At 45.6% G+C, this 15,857-nt stretch overlaps 1 protein-coding gene across 1 annotated transcript in view; it reads right to left on the bottom strand.

The window, feature by feature from the left end:
* Positions 1-14,846, bottom strand: part of STT3B (STT3 oligosaccharyltransferase complex catalytic subunit B) — a 101,627-nt gene extending 86,781 nt beyond the window's left edge. Inside the window, exon 1 of the mRNA XM_010595536.3 lies at positions 14,476-14,846. Within this exon, the coding sequence (XP_010593838.2) occupies positions 14,476-14,789 (314 nt within the window). The 5' untranslated portion in view covers positions 14,790-14,846. The remainder of the gene's footprint in view (positions 1-14,475) is intronic.
* Positions 14,847-15,857: the final 1,011 nt, after the last annotated feature.

Raw genomic sequence — 15,857 nt, 5'->3', positions numbered from 1 at the left:
GTGTGTCTTGTGTGTAGGACCCACTCAGATCAGAGCCGAGTCCTCATCTCAGCAGTCTCACTGCTGCTAGTGGTACTGAGGCAACTGGCATGTGTTTGTACACACAGTTCAGCAAGTCAGAGACGGTTACATACAAGACGGTATTTTTTAACGCTTCACATGAAGCAAAATTTAGCAATATACTGTTTACGGATGCATACAGATAAAGTTTTTATTATGGCAAAGAAATGTTAAAGAAAACTCAAGATAGTGGTTTCCCAGTGCTAAGAAAAAAACAAGAGGATAGGCTAGAGAAGGAGCGCCGACGGACGTAATGAAACTGGACATGTTCTAGTTCTGTAACTGGGTCGGGGGTTCACGGGTGTTATACTACATATACATATATCTGTCATAGCTACATATATGGTAAACACATTCTTCTGTATGCAAGCTACATCTTAAATATAATCAATTTATGAAAAATTTACGTAAGTTTATATTGTGGTTCAAATACAAGTTATAACATCGAACACTTAAATTACAAACTCTTAAAACATCCAGAATAATTTTTATCTTATTTCAAAAGGAAAAACCATTTTGTTTTAAATGCTGTCTACATTAAGTACTTCATTTAAATGAATTATTTTAACAGCCAAAATAAAGTATCAATCAGCAGAAAAGATCCTCCCTTCCCAGTGAAGCCACTGACTGAGTTTAACATCCTTCAAAAAATACAGAGATTTTTAGTTGCTCAGGTTCATTTTTCTACTTTGGACACATGACTAACCTTTATGCATTTTTGAGACTAGATTTATTTCATCTGCCTCACATTGTTTCATTATCCTGGTCCATCAAATGCCAGAAGATTACTTAGCATATTAAAATAAAAGCTTTCCTTAGCCATGGTCTACAGTAAAGATGATCTTGGATTGAAATTAAATTCCCATGAAGTAAGTTTATTAAATTTTTAAAATTAAGAACATACACAATGTTTTATGTGTCAATGTATTCAAGAAACCCTGCCCCCTATAATCCAAAACCAAACCATTGTCATCAAGTCGATTCCAACTCACAGAGACCCTACAGGGCAGAGCAGAACTGCCCCACAGGGTTTCCAAGGAGTGGCTGGTGGATTCCAGCCACTGTCCTTGTGGCTAGTAGCCGAGCTCTTAACCACAGTGCCGCCAGGGCTCCACCCTATAATAGATTTTTTTTAAAAAACATACTGATGAATAGATTTGTTTTTTTGCCAAAGGTGCACGTCGTTTCTAAGCAAAAACACCTTGTGAGATCATTACAGCTCTTCAGTTTTAGGACTCAAAAGAAATACTGCTACTATTACATGGACAATATAGTATGACTCATTTGTTGTTAGGTTCAAGCCATAGTAAACGAAGATGGAAATTTTATATCTTGGTTTAACTCTCAAGATATACACTAGTCAATGATCCTCCCCCAAATTAGACACAGACAAACCTATTTTCACTGCATAAACATTTTAACTGAGATAAACAACTTATTTTATTCCTAATGAGTATTTTTATTTAGTACCCTTTAACCTCTTATGGCACTGGGTTTAACCTCTTATTGGTAAAGTTTCAGTGAGATCAGTCAGTTGTGATTCCTTCCAAAAGTGTTGTATAATTTGCATATTAATTACCTAAAATCATATGATCTGCGTGAATATATTCCAGCTAAGGCCCGTGTGTGCAGTGACAGTTTGAAGTCTTGCTAGTCCTCCACATCAGAATGGATTTCTCAAGTTCAAACAAAATGCCGGCTGTAAATTTTACTTCCATTTCTTTTTTCATTTATAATCTCAGAAATTAACAACGTGGAAACATAATTCATATAGTTTTGGGATATTAACCAGTCGGTCTTCTCTTATTCAGTGTTCCTTAACTGGTGAGTTAAAATTTGGGGCAGAACTCTCTAACAGTTATTTGTATTTGGAAGAAATACTCATGAAACTAAACTTTTCCTCCCTGAAGAGCTCTTTCTGAAGCAGGTATCCAGCCAGCCACCTCCCAATTGCTGATGGCAATCACAGACGCACACAGAGATCACTTTCTCTGTGAGCATTATCATCTTCCTTCACCAACCCTTTCTTTCCTAAGATTAAAATGACACCTTTATTGCAAATGAGATTGTTGTGTTCACTACACACATGGTTTTCCTGACATCACAGTCAAATCAAAGGTTTATCAAAGTATTACACAACGGAGCCCTGTTGTGCTATCACAATCACCATCAGAACATAAGATGTGGTCGTCACTGAGGATAAAGGTCCGGTTTAACATTCACTGAGCACTCACTATATTCCCAATACTGCCTATGATTAGAAAATACAGGACACTGTAGGAACATTAAAAAAAAGGCCTGCTTGTCCTAAAAGATCTTCTGTTTTGTCACTGACATCATTATTACTAATTGAGGAGGGGGAGGATCCAAAAAAAAAAAAAAAAACTCATAGCGACCCTATAGGACAGAGTAGAACTGCCCGGTAGAGTTTCCAAGGAGCACCCGGTGGATTCCAACTGCCGAACACTTTGGTTAGCAACTGTAGCTCTTAACCATTGTGCCACCAGGGCTTCCGAGGGGGAGGATATAAGCACCAAAATTCATATTACTGTAACTGTATCTTAACAATTTAGGCAAAGAACAAATAAGTTTCCTTGACTTTATACTACAGGTGTTAAACTCTTGAAACGACTCTGATCTACTTAGTCAAACAACAGCCCTAAACAAAAAGTTTGCTTTACACTAGAATTAATAAAACCTGTACCTATACCTCTTACCCAAGGCAGATAAGCTATAATAGATTGTAGCTTCTGAAAGAGGTGTACCTGTACATGTTTCCTAACATTTAATACTTTTCAGAAAATTACCTTTGACTCCCTAGGGAATTCACATAGGCTGAACACAAGAGGTGCTAAGGTAGCTTAAATCATTATGTTACATCATTATCCAAATAGAGCCTCATTTGTTATTTATATTTCTCTTTGGCATGTATCACCTGGGATTTCGGAGAGAAGGGATATTTGCATACTTATGATACTCAGTTTAAATTTTAAGTCTGAAGTCTATAGAAATACCGGCTGACTAAATTGAAAGTTTGAAGAAAGGTAGTCTTCGATTTAAATTCTTCTTCAACAATGAATTAACAATCATAGTCCCTTATCTGTACACAAAAGAAACCAACTGTTACTCATTCAAGTAGTATAGGTTTCATTCTAATGTCCAGCAGAAAAATATCATCAAATTTGATCAAAATCATTCTGACCAAAAATAGAAACGGATTAAGCAGTATTTATGTTTACTGTTTCACTTAAATACTATCTAATTAAAAGAAAAGTTTATCTGTATCGCTTGCTAACGCAGAACACCAAATTCTCACACCTCAATAGATTTCAAATTCCTACATAAAGACCCCTGACCTTTCTTTACCATCCTTTGAAAAAAGCTCTTTGTACCCTGAGGACAGTCTCTGAAAGGATCCTACTACCACCATGCTTCTTCCAAAACCAAGTACTAAATCCATAAAGGAAAGAGAGATACGGGAAAGAAAAAAGTGGTGGCCATGAAAGATTGGAAGAAGAAAGCAACATAGAAAACAGTATGAGTAATGAGAGATAATCAAGATCCCATCACACAGTCACATACACACAACCCACAACCCAAGATACAACAAATAGTACATTCTTAGGTTTCCTAAGTCCCTTCAGCTCAGGTCCTCTTTCAGCGTTCTGTTTGCTCCTTTCAAGAACTACCAAACACTCCCTTCCTTTCCCATTGTCTCTTCCGTATGTCAGTTCTAAAACATTCTTTAAAATGAGTTTTAACAGTAACAAAAGTCATAATTTTAAAACTAGCAATTCTGCATTTACCTGGTTCGTTATTTGATTATTGTTTGTCCAAGAGTGGTACTCTTCCCCCATCCCCCCTTCTTTATACCCTCAGTGTCAACTGAAAGACTGAATGTCTCTGGCCAGCTAGTATCCCTTAAAAAGTTGTCAAGGTTGACTCCAGCTCAAGAATTAAGCCTTGAGAATTTTTTATGTCAAGAGAAGAAAATCGTAGCCTCCCCTTCTGTTTCCTACAGGTGCTTACTGCTAGAAAAGAGCAGACAACCTCCTCAGGTGGATAAGTAGCATGGTTACTCAAATTATTGCTGAACCTTGTAACTCATGTACTCAATCACCATCTCACCAGCAAAGATGAATACTAAAAACAATGTTGAGCAAAACAAGCAAGACACAAAAGCCACAATTCTATTTATCTAAAGTTTAAAAATAACCAAAACTAAATTATATTACTGAGGAAGGGGCACAGAGTTTTATTACCCATGAGCAAAAGCAAGGATGTTAATTACAAGTAGCCCCGGACTTAGGATGCATTCCAGTTATGATGGACCATCTATCTTTTTTTTGGTGGGGGGTACATCTTATCGTTAGTAATATGTACTACATCCGGTGTTGCAGTGTGTAATTTACTGACATTACTCTCAAGATGTTCAAATATCAGATTTATAAAGATACTGATAATAAAAGGCAATAATAATGAAAACTTGAAAAAAAAAAGAGCATTTGACTTACGTCAGAATCAGCTAATGACAAAGTCATCAGAGCAGAACCCCGTAAGTCACGGACTACCCATTCTACAGAAGTCTGGGTAGGGACAGATTCAGAAATTAGGCATCAGGGCTTCTTGAGGTGGTGGCAGTGATCTATTTCTTGACCTGGATAATGGTCACATGGGTGTCTACCCTACAGTTCTTCATAATACCGTGTATTAGGTTTATGGAACTTTTCTGTACGTGTTACATTTCGCCTCAAAAGAAAATGTTTTCTTTTAAAAAGACTGAAGCTGAACACCTCACCTATGATAAAAAGTCTTTACAGGACACATTTCTTTGCTCTTGGTTATGTAAACACTTAAAGTATATTTTCAAAGAATATCTCGGATATTACACAAGTGCTGCCTTCTAATAATTCTCTACTCCCATTATTTTTGCTGGGGATCAAACAACATGGTGTAATACTTTAATAATTATTTTGTCCACCTCCAGTCCCTCCGTTTGGCCTATGTTCCTCTTAAAACAAACCTGGCTAGTAATAAACAATACTTCAAGATGTGCAAACACTGAACCCTTATGGAAATTAATTACTAATCAGTGTACTTATTTTAAATTTTAAAATGGCAGGGAAACAGTATAAGCTTTTAATTCGCACATTACTATGTACATGTGTCTCATACACTCAAACATTATCCATCCGTCAGTCTATGGAGAGGAGACACAAAGCATGCATTTTAGGGTTGAAAATTTAAAAAAATCTAAGTCTCTGGGGGGTGGAGGGACTGCTAGGTATCACTAAAAGAAAAAAAAAGCCACAGCATGGAGAAAAATGTTCAAAACCCTGAGACTATCCTATAAACCTGCAAGGCATGAAAAGAAATTAAAAAGAACCTCAAATTGATTACCAACTAAATCATTAATACTTTAACACTTTACTAATACAAACATAAAACTTTTCACAAAAACTCTTTGAAAAAAAATTAAACTGTATTTGTTTCCACAGCTAGCCTTGAGTTGCCAACATTTCCAGTACTGTCCATTTAAAGTGAGTGGTAGAAAGTAACTTACCCTCATCTTCTAAGTCAACAGTTTTCAAGTAACTTCTCAAAAACCTTCCTCTAAGGCAAACACAGGTGGGAAGATGTATAAAAGACGACTCTAGCCAAGCTATAAGTGTACCACCTTAGAAAAAAAATACTTTACCCCTCTGGTCCTCAGCTTCTCTGGTCAGAAAACATGAAGACAGGGCAAGATACACTCTAAAAATCCTGTAGGATAAAGAATTGTAAGTTTACTCTGAAAGTATAGCTGCCTACCTCATAGTTCCTTAACTGGAATGGCTTAATACTTCCAATCTCATTACTATAAACTTTTAACAGACAAAACAAATCTAAGTGGACATACCATTTGATTAGCTTCAATCATCTTTTCCTCCCATTTTGCCATTACCTTAAAGCCCCCAGGTCTAAAAATTCCCTAGCCATTCAGGTTGAGTAACTTCAAACCACCTTCAACTCCTCTCTCTTCCCTACATCAAAACAAAGCAGTCGGCCATCATCCAGCTACTGAGGTTAGCTAGACAGAGCATGGGTTGTGACCAGGCGTTCTGATAGGCCAGTGTTAAGACTGAAATCAGGGTAGCTGATTAAAAACAAATTAAGTGGAGGACACTTTCATTTAAGCCTGCCTTAGAGGCAGAGGGTAGAGTTAGAGGACACAGACTTCGCAGTCAGGCCTGCAAACCTGTTGCCATCGAGTCGATTCCGACTCATGGCACCCCATGTGTTACAGGTGGAACTGCTCCACTGGACTTTCTCGGCTGTAATCTTTACAGATGCACGTTGCCAGGCCTTTCTTCCATACCACCACTGGGTGCGTTCAAACTGCCAACCTCTAGGTTAGCTGTTAAACGCCAACCACTTGTGCCACCCAGAAGTCAGGCTGACCTGTATTATTCAATCCTTGTGGGGCATACTGAATTGAAATCTCTCATCTACGGAAATAAAAGATGTTCACATTACCTTATCTCAATTCTAAGATATTACTGCTTGTAAGACACTCTAAAAACTAAGTGTCCTCTACCATATAGTAAAGTTATCCAGCAACAATAAGTTCCATAGAAAGGGGGGGAAAAAAGGTCACAGATGATAAGCTCAATTTAATTAGTGTAAACCCGTTACCTACGAGTAGATTTGGGACTCATAACAACTCTATACCCACTGCCGTCGAGTCGATTTCAACTCATAGTGACCCTATAGGACAGAGTAGAACTGCCCCACAGGGCTTCCAAGGAGCGCGTGGTGGATTCGAACTGCTGACCTTTTGGTTAGCAGCTGTAGCTCTTAACCACTGCGCCACCAGGGTTTCCTAGGCTGTAATCTTTATGGGAGGAGATTGCCAGGTCTTTCTTTCTCCCATGTAGCAGTTGGTGGGCTCAAACTGCCGACCTTTCCATTAGCAGCGAAGCACTTAACCACTGCGCCACCTGGGCTCCTTTAATTAGTGTACTGGTCACAATTGTTTAGAGAGTGGTTTATCTACAAATAGTGCAAACTTCACCGACATAGAGGTAAATCACCAAACAGGTTATTTTCCAAAAAACATCAGGGTATCTTTCATTTCAAACTTCAAATAAGCAGTTTTTCAAAGAAATAAAACTCTAAATGGTGGTTAGGTTTCCTGGCAAGCCTACAAAAGCCAGTGAGCCTACATTTATCTGAACTATGGGAGCCTCTAAGGATGCTGCTAACCGAAAGCTGGTGGTTCGAACCCACCCAGCGGTTCTGCAGGAGAAAGAACTGGCAGTCTCTTCTGGTAAAGGCTACAGCCTAGAAAACCCTATAGAGTCATTCTGCTGTCTCATGGGTCACCAAGTCGAAACTGACACGACGGCACACGACAACGACAGCAACAACAGCAACGGTGAAGCCTCTGGCACAACTACCGTTCTCTCCCAACCCTAACCCTCCACCTACCTAAGACATTCCATTTTCTAAAAATTCCCACTGTGCTGCCATTATTCACAGTCAGAAGTAGTAAGGTAACAACAAAGAAGCCTGCTCAGGAAAGACTAAGTGGTTTAAGAACAAAAAATATGCCCCAGACAAAAAGGGCACGCAGACAAGCCACGAAGAGAGAACAGCAGATGAACCACTGAAATTGGCTCCTTTCAACAGTATTCATTTGGTCCACGCACTCTATTTGAGGGTCCTATAAGATTTGAAAACCCGTTTTCTTTTTTTCCTACTTATCGTAAAGACTGACCAAAGTCCTTTTTGCAATCATACATAAAACTAAATTAAGCATTACATCTGGAGGAGGCGTGGCAGAGAACACGGTGAATAAGACTCAGAGTAAGCAGCAGGATGACCGACAGGCTCTGAATAATTTTTAAAAATTTCAGATTTCCACTGATAAAAACACCGATATCTTCTGACCACTTCAGAGCTTTTCCTGAGACACCGGTTATAGCAAAGTAAAGTAATACAGCAGACCTGGGCGAATTAATAAAAGGACTTAAGATACACTCAGGTAAGTCACTAGCCAAAGCCTGGAACGATGGGATCTGATCCTAACATAAAATCCGGTTCAGAATGATGTAGAAACAGCACTCACACACATTACACTCAAGTATTGTAGAGAACAAATATTACCCAGAAGTAAGAGATTCTCTTCACAATGAAGTCGGGGAACAAGGATAACGTTCTTCTTATCACAGTGAACAACGTACTGTGTGTGTGTCTCCAAACGGGCTTTAAAAGCAGGAACAGACAAATGGAAAGATACAATAAACTAATGTAAAATGTTAATTGTAGAATCTAGGTGGTGAGTATGGGTGTTCACTGTAAATTTCTATCAGCACCTTTTTATGTTCGACAATTTTCATAAGACAACAGTTGAGCAATATAACAGATCTGTGTAGTTAAAGGGCGCTTTAAAATTCAGGTAAATTGCAGTACTGTCCTTCCCCGAGATCATTACGTTTTCAAAGTAAACAAACTAAGGGAAAAAAAAGATTCAGTCACTGCAGAGTAACACGAACCTTTCCATTCTTTATTTCTGAGCGCATGTGCGCACCGATGAACACTCAGAGAAGGTATTACAATGAAGAGACATCTTCACATTTACTCATATCCCAAAACACTCAAAATTCACCGACAGCATAGAATCAGACGCACATTAGGCACAGACAGGTTAGTGGGTAACCCCATATTCAAAACAACTGGGTCAAAGGCCACGCTACAAATCCTTGTGCTAAGAAGTTTGCAAAGCTTGGTCTACCAAGTTTGTTTTTATGTCAACTACTCATGGCAGCCAGGGGCCCTACGTCCTACCCACATTTGTATTCAAGATACAAATACTCCAAAGGGAAAGAAAAGGTTCCAGGGCCTAGGATATGCCTCATGAGGCCCGTGATTACTACCTACAGGAGTCACCACACTTAACCAAAATGGGAACCAGTCCAATCCCATCAGCCGATTCAGCTGCTCAAGGTACTTCCTGCACCTGGGACCTATGGTCTACCTGTAATTTGTAATGATCTCGGAGCTCAAGGCTAGAAAGATTTCAAATTACAATGAAATCAGTGACAGCATGCCTGTCCTGCAGTGCAGCTGGACAGCTGTTGCTAATGATTTCACAAACCAAAAACCAAAACCCGCTGCCGTCAAGTCAGTTCCGACTCATAGCAACCCCATCTGCCCCACAGAGTTTCCAAGGAGCACCTGGTGGATGTGAACTGCTGACCTCTTGGTTAGCAGCCGTAGCACTTAACCACTACACCACCAGGGTTTCCAAAGTGACTTTTTAAGATGTGGGGATGTGTTCTAAAACTGGTTTAGTTACCCATTTTGTCTTCTTCAAGTACTGAGGTCAAGAGCCTCTTTTTGTCTCCTGTAAAGTGAAGGAAAACACCGAGACCTCAAAGTACAGAAAGTAGGCTCCAACTTACAAATAAACTTGTGTTCCAAGGAAACATGAAACACGTCTGTACTAAATCACCTATTAATACCATAGTTTCTATGGAAAAATTACATTCCAAGTTTCAACTCTAAACTGCAGCTTTCTACCCTGCAAAAAGGTATCTGCTGCCCTTTTACAGCTAGCTACAGCCAAAACCCAAGGTTCAGAGATCTCTCTCCACCGCTAGGGAGAACCCACCACAACCTGCGAAGGCAAGGAAAAGAGCATCTCTCCTTACAAAGGGAGGTTTTACAATGCCTCTAGGGGAAAAGCTACCACAATTTAACAAGTTAATAGCTATGGAAAAGGTAACCGACTAATACTATATAAAAATATTAAAAGTTACAACAAAAACAACTAGAACCTACCATGTGCTTCAGATAAAAGGAAGAAAAAATTAGGTACTGTTAGACTCGTTCCCTCAACTACATCAAATGTTTGGCCAAGCACAGACAACATATTCTCAAACTGCTTCCTCATGTCTGCTCAACTCAAGTGTTAAGGATGGAAATTACTGAAGTGAACTGGTGAGAAGATCATTACCAAAAGTGTTGCTAAATTCTAAGTAAGTGCAGCATACTTTTAAATTCAATAAATATCCAATATTCACCATTAGAGACCACCTCTTTTAACAGTTGGTAAGGTTTATAAAACAATTTCAGTGACACATTTTAAAAAAACCAGCATAACATTGTGAAAATGAGTCATTTTGGGCAGTTAACTTCAGTCTTACGCAATTTAAGAACTCTTATAAAATTTATAGAAATAACTCACAATCAAACAGAGAAAGCAAACCTTTCACTAAAAAGACTGGAAATGAAGACAGTGACAGACATGGAAAAAAGGGTAGGGAAAGGTGTGGGCAGGCCAGGATAGGCTGGTTTGTGGATACGAGCCTAAGAGAAACACTTAAATATTATTAAAAGTTAACGTCATTGGGACATGGTAAGAGAGTAACCTGTGAGGCTCCCACACTAAAGTCAGATCACAGACCACTTAAAGCATCGGCACCACTAGCAGCTTTGCAGGAAAACTGCTTTAAAAATTCAAAGTAATAAAGACAAGCAATTCACCCTCCACTCTTCACTTCAGATTTTGAAAAAATTTTCAACAAGAATTTAAGGATGAGATGTCTAACTACTTGAGATCTTTAAAAGATACCAAAAGAAACACAAAATCGGTCTCAACCCACCTGGAGCAAAGGAAAATGAAGAACACCAAAGATACAAGGTAATTATGAGCCCAGGAGACAGAAAGGGCCATATAAACCAGAGACTACATCAGCCTGAGACCAGAAGAACTAGATGGGGCCAGGCTACAACTGATGACTGCCCTTACAGGGAACACAACAGAGAACCCCTGAGAGAGCAGGAGAGCAGTGGGATGCAGATCTCATATTCTCATAAAAAGACCAGAGTTAATGGTCTGACTGAGACTAGAAGCCCCAGAGGTCACGGTCCCCAGACCTTCTGTTAGCTCAAGACAGGAACCATTCCCAAAGCCAACTCTTCAGACAGGGATTGGACTGGACTACAGGATAGGAAATAATACTGGTGAGAAGTGAGCTTCTTGAATCAAGTAGACACATGAGACTATGTGGGCAGCTCCTGTCTGGAGAGGAGATGAGAGGGCAGAGTGGGTCAGAGCGGAGGGAAGCAGTGTGCTGTCTCATTAAGAGGGAAGAGCAACTGGGAGTATAAAGCAAGGTATATATAAATTTTTCTATGAGAGACTGACTTGATTTGTAAACTTTCACTTAAAGCACAATAAAAATTAAAAAAAAAAATTTTGACCAAAAAAAGGTTTTTTTTGGGGGGGGGTCTGCAACCTGATTCTCTCATTCAGTCACCTGAACGATTATACTTAGATACTGGATTTATATTGGCAAATCTCCATTCACAGTAAGAGACAATTCCTTTATTATGTAAATCTGTTTTCTACTAATCAGAATTATCTAATATTATGAGCATAAACATTTAACCAGGAATAAAATAAAACATAAATATGAAAACGTCATCAGTAAGTAGAACACTGAAATCTATTAAGTAAGTTTTAAAAACAGAAAAGGTGTATACTTTTAGATTAGTATGTAAGAATTAAAATCCAAATGTTATGAATTTAGCTAAAAGATAAAGTGACAGAAATGGGTTTTTATATTTATAGAAAACTAGCAGCAAAATGGTTTCATATAAATGAAAAAAAGGTTATGCCCACCAACCATATTCTTGAAAATGGAGAAAAATCAACTTTCGATTATTTACCATATTTTTTAAAAAGGAATCCTTAACTACTTTATCTGTGAAGCAGCCGGATAAGCCTTTTCATGAGTACATTACTCAATTTTAGTAGTAATTGTTGGCTGACTTCATGCAGATTTCTAACCTTCCTTCAAAATAAGAAAAAATGACAAAATACCTTCACCATTCGGCTGTGAATTTCTCTATGATCCTTACCTTCAGCCTCACAGTGACTATTAAAGGTACTCAGGCTTCTATTTTTAAGACTGATACCCTCCGGAAATGCTGTGCACAGCTCTTGTTACCCGTAATGGTGTCTGTGATCCATTTCTGCTGTTCTAATCTGAAAAGACAGAACTTTCTCTTTTCACAATGCTCAGTAAAATATGAGCAGTTTGTATTTTCTGGTTCCAATTTCAGTTTTATCTAATTTGCTTAAGTGATCCAAAAACAGCTAAGACTACCTAAGAATACTGTATCTAGTTAATAAGCCTATCAGAGAGATCCCGAGGATCATAAATAAGCCACACTGATTTATTTTCTTCTATGATTTCAAGTAGCATAAAAGTTATTTAAAAACAAAAACTAATCCTAGGGCAAAAAAAAAAAAAAAGGCTAAAATAGGATTAAAATATTTCAGGGGAGAATGTAATAGTAATTAACTGTTTATCTAAACTGAATTCTCCAAGAGTGGGCCCCTCTGGCGTTCAGTGGGAGATATACTGCCAATGTTTCTCTATCAGAACTTCACTCCAGCTTTTTAATACACGGGTAAAGAACATTCCCCATCCAAAGAAATATTATCCATGTATTTCGTGACGCTCAAGATTCTCTCCCTGTATTTCAAGTGACAAAACAAATATCCTAGAATTTAATTAGTTCTAATTACAAAGTAAGGCTAACTCGAAGTTGATAGGTCAACAAGATGAATTAAGTCAGTTTAAGAGGTATGCTCTCAGAGAAAAAGGACTTCTCAATTCAGGTTGGGCAAGTTGGGGGGAAAAAAAAATGAAAGCAATCTTCCTTACCTAACAATTCACGGACCAGTGGAGTGTCTACATGAGCGCTCTTAAAAATGGGGCAACTTCCTGCAACAGCCAGGTCAGTCCCCGATCGCACGTCCCGCTCGGACATTACAGCCTAGGGCCCCCCACCACTGTAGCACTGTTCTTCGCTCATCCACCAGCCCCCTCAAACAGCAATGAAGGAACTAATGCAACGCTTTCGAGTACCGTGCACAGCACACTGAAGCTGACAGTTTGCTAACGGAGTAACGCTCTCGCTCTAAAAAGCACCCCAAGACGACTGTGGGAAAAAAGCCACTCTTGCAAATACCTAATGCTAAATAAATAAGAGTCCCCAGCTTTCAGATCAGTTTCAGAGATACCATTTCTTTTCCTACACCAGCCCGCTCTCCTTCCCCCTTCTGCTACAATGAGAGCGAAAGGAGACACGGCGGGAGCGGAAAACCGCGGGGCTGGGCTGACAAGGGTCCAGCACCGCAGGGCACCCGCGGCCGAGCCCATCGGACGCAGCAACCCGGGCCGGCAAAATTAAAGAGCACGACAGCCGCGGGCGGACGAGCGACCTGGGCTCCCGGCGTGGCCGCTCCGGACTCTGCCCGCGGCGAGGGGCTGCATCCACCCTCCCTCCAGGGCGCCGCCGCACTGGCCAGGCCCGGGCTCCCGACGCCTCCGCCTCAGGCAGCTCGGGGCAAACCGTGCCGGCGGGCAGGGGGCGCGCCCGAGAGCAGGGCCGGGATCGGGGCGAGCCCGGCGGGCAGGGGGCGCGCCCGGGGTCGGGGCTGAGCGCGGGGGCAGAGGCACTGTCCTGGTCCATGCGGGCAGGGAGCGCGCCCGAGAGCAGGGCCGGGATCGGGGCGAGCGCGGCGGGCAGGGGGCGCACCCGGGGCCGGGGCTGAGCGCGGGGGCAGAGGCACTGTCCTGGTCCATGCGGGCAGGGAGCGCGCCCGAGAGCAGGGCCGGGATCGGGGCGAGCGCGGCGGGCAGGGGGCGCACCCGGGGCCGGGGCTCAGCGCGGCGGGCAGGGGGCGCAGCCGGGACCAGGGCGAGCGCGGTGGACAGGGGGCGCACACGGGACGGGGGCGAGCGCGGCGGGCAGGGGGCGCACCCGGGGCCGGGGCTCAGGGCGGCGGGCAGGGGGCGCACACGGGACGGGGGCGAGCGCGGCGGGCAGGGGGCGCACCCGGGGTCGGGGCTGAGCGCGGCGGGCAGGGGGCGCACACGGGACGGGGGCGAGCGCGGCGGGCAGGGGGCGCACCCGGGGTCGGGGCTGAGCGCGGGGTTCAGAGGCACCGTTCCGGTCCCCGCGGGCAGGGGGCGCACCGGGGGCCGGGGCTGAGCGCGGCGGGCAGGGGGCGCGCCCGAGGCCGGGGCCGGGGCCGGGGCTGAGCGCGGCGGGCAGGGAGCGCACCCGGGGCCGCGGCTGAGCGCGGCGGGCAGGGGGCGCACCCGGGGCCGGGGCTGAGCACGGCGGGCAGGGGACGCACGCGGGACGGGGGCGAGCGCGGCGGGCAGGGGGCGCACCCGGGGCCGGGGCTGAGCGCGGCGGGCAGGCGGCGCACCCGGCGCCGGGGCGAGCGCGGCCGGCGGAGGCGCAGTCCCCGTCCCCGCGGGCAGGGGGCGCGCCTGGGGCCGGGGTCAGGGCCGGGGCGAGCGTCGCGGCCGCGGGAGGCGGAGGGGGAGGGGCGGCGGCACTCACCACGGGTCGAACTCGTGGATGATGCTTTCGAAGCGGATGACGGCGAAGAGGCGCGAGCTGAAGCCGGCCAGCCAGGCCAGGAAGAGGATGGTGAAGGAGAGCAGCGACTGCCAGCCGGCCGGCTGCGACAGACCCCCGGACAAGCCCGCGGGGGCCGGCTTCGGCGTCGCCGCGCCGCCCGCCGCCTTGTGCGCGCACTGGGCCCCGGGCCCGTGGTGGCCGTGCCGACTGTTCCCCAGGGCCATCAGGCCGCTCCACGGGGACGAGTTGAGGGACGACTTGTGCTTGTTCTCCGGGGCCGAGGGCTCCGCCATGTTGTGCCCCGGCGGCGGGTCTCGCTCCTCGCAGCCGCCGCCGCCGCCGCCGCCGCCGCCTGGTGCGAGGGGTGCTGGGCGGGGACCGGGAGGAGGAGGAGGAGGAGGAGGAAGAAAGAGGAGGAGGAGGGAAGAGCTGGCGCGCTCCCGCCCTCAGCGCCGCGAGGCTGGGGGCCGGGGGGTGGAGGCGGCGGCGGGGAGTCTCCGCCTCAGCAGCGGCCGCGACCGCCGCTCTCTCAACGCGGATGGCCCCTGCGCCCCACTAGCCATCCGTATCCCCAGCGCAGCTGCGGCGGCGGCGAGAGCCGACGGGACGAGGGCGCCGGAGCAGGGGCAGGAGCAGACGGAGGCGGCCCCGCGGCCCCGAGCAGCAATGACATTCCCCCTCACGCCCGTCGCCCGCCCCGCTGAGAGGAGCAGGGGAGGAGCCCCGGCGTCCGGGCGGAGCTCAGGCTACCGCTGGCTCCGCCCCCGGCCCAACAGGAACTGACCCCTCCGCCTGTCACAAAGCGACAGGTCCGTTAGGGGGCGGGCCCAGAGCCGCGGCGCCCGCCAATAGGAGCGCGGCCCGGGCGGGGCTTGGCCCAACCGTCCTCCCCCTCCCCCTCTCGGCCTCGCGCCCATTCGCCCGGAGCGGCCGAGCTGCGCGGCTACGGCTTCATTGTCAGTTGAAAGACGCGGTTTCGCGCGCGCGTGCGGCCGGCAGGGAAGGAGGCTAGGAGGCTCCGCTGGTCTCATGGAGCTCAGCCCGGCCGAGGGGCCAGGAGGTGGTCGAGAACAGCGGCGCGAGCCCAGCCGGACTCGCGTGAAGGGACGTGGGCAGCGCCGCGCCGGCCGGCCAGCGCACGCGGGCTCCCGGCGGGCGTGGCTTAGCCCGCTGGGCGAGGAGCTCGCGTCACGTGACCCGGCGCGCAGGCGCGCTGCGCTGGCCTCCGGCGCGTGGGTCGGGCCGGCGGGGCTTAGGCGCTCGGGGCGCGCGGCGTGCAGGGCGCTGCGGGGCCCGGTGGTGGTGGCGGCCCGGCCCGGCCCGGCCCGGCCCGCGGGCTGCGCCCCGCGTTCGGCCTCCAC

The sequence above is a fragment of the Loxodonta africana genome, chromosome 27, assembly GCF_030014295.1.
Source record: "Loxodonta africana isolate mLoxAfr1 chromosome 27, mLoxAfr1.hap2, whole genome shotgun sequence".
NCBI classification, from domain to species: Eukaryota; Metazoa; Chordata; class Mammalia; order Proboscidea; family Elephantidae; genus Loxodonta; species Loxodonta africana.
The sequence above is the reverse complement of the archived record's forward strand: the minus strand, read 5'-3'. Positions and strand labels throughout refer to the sequence as shown.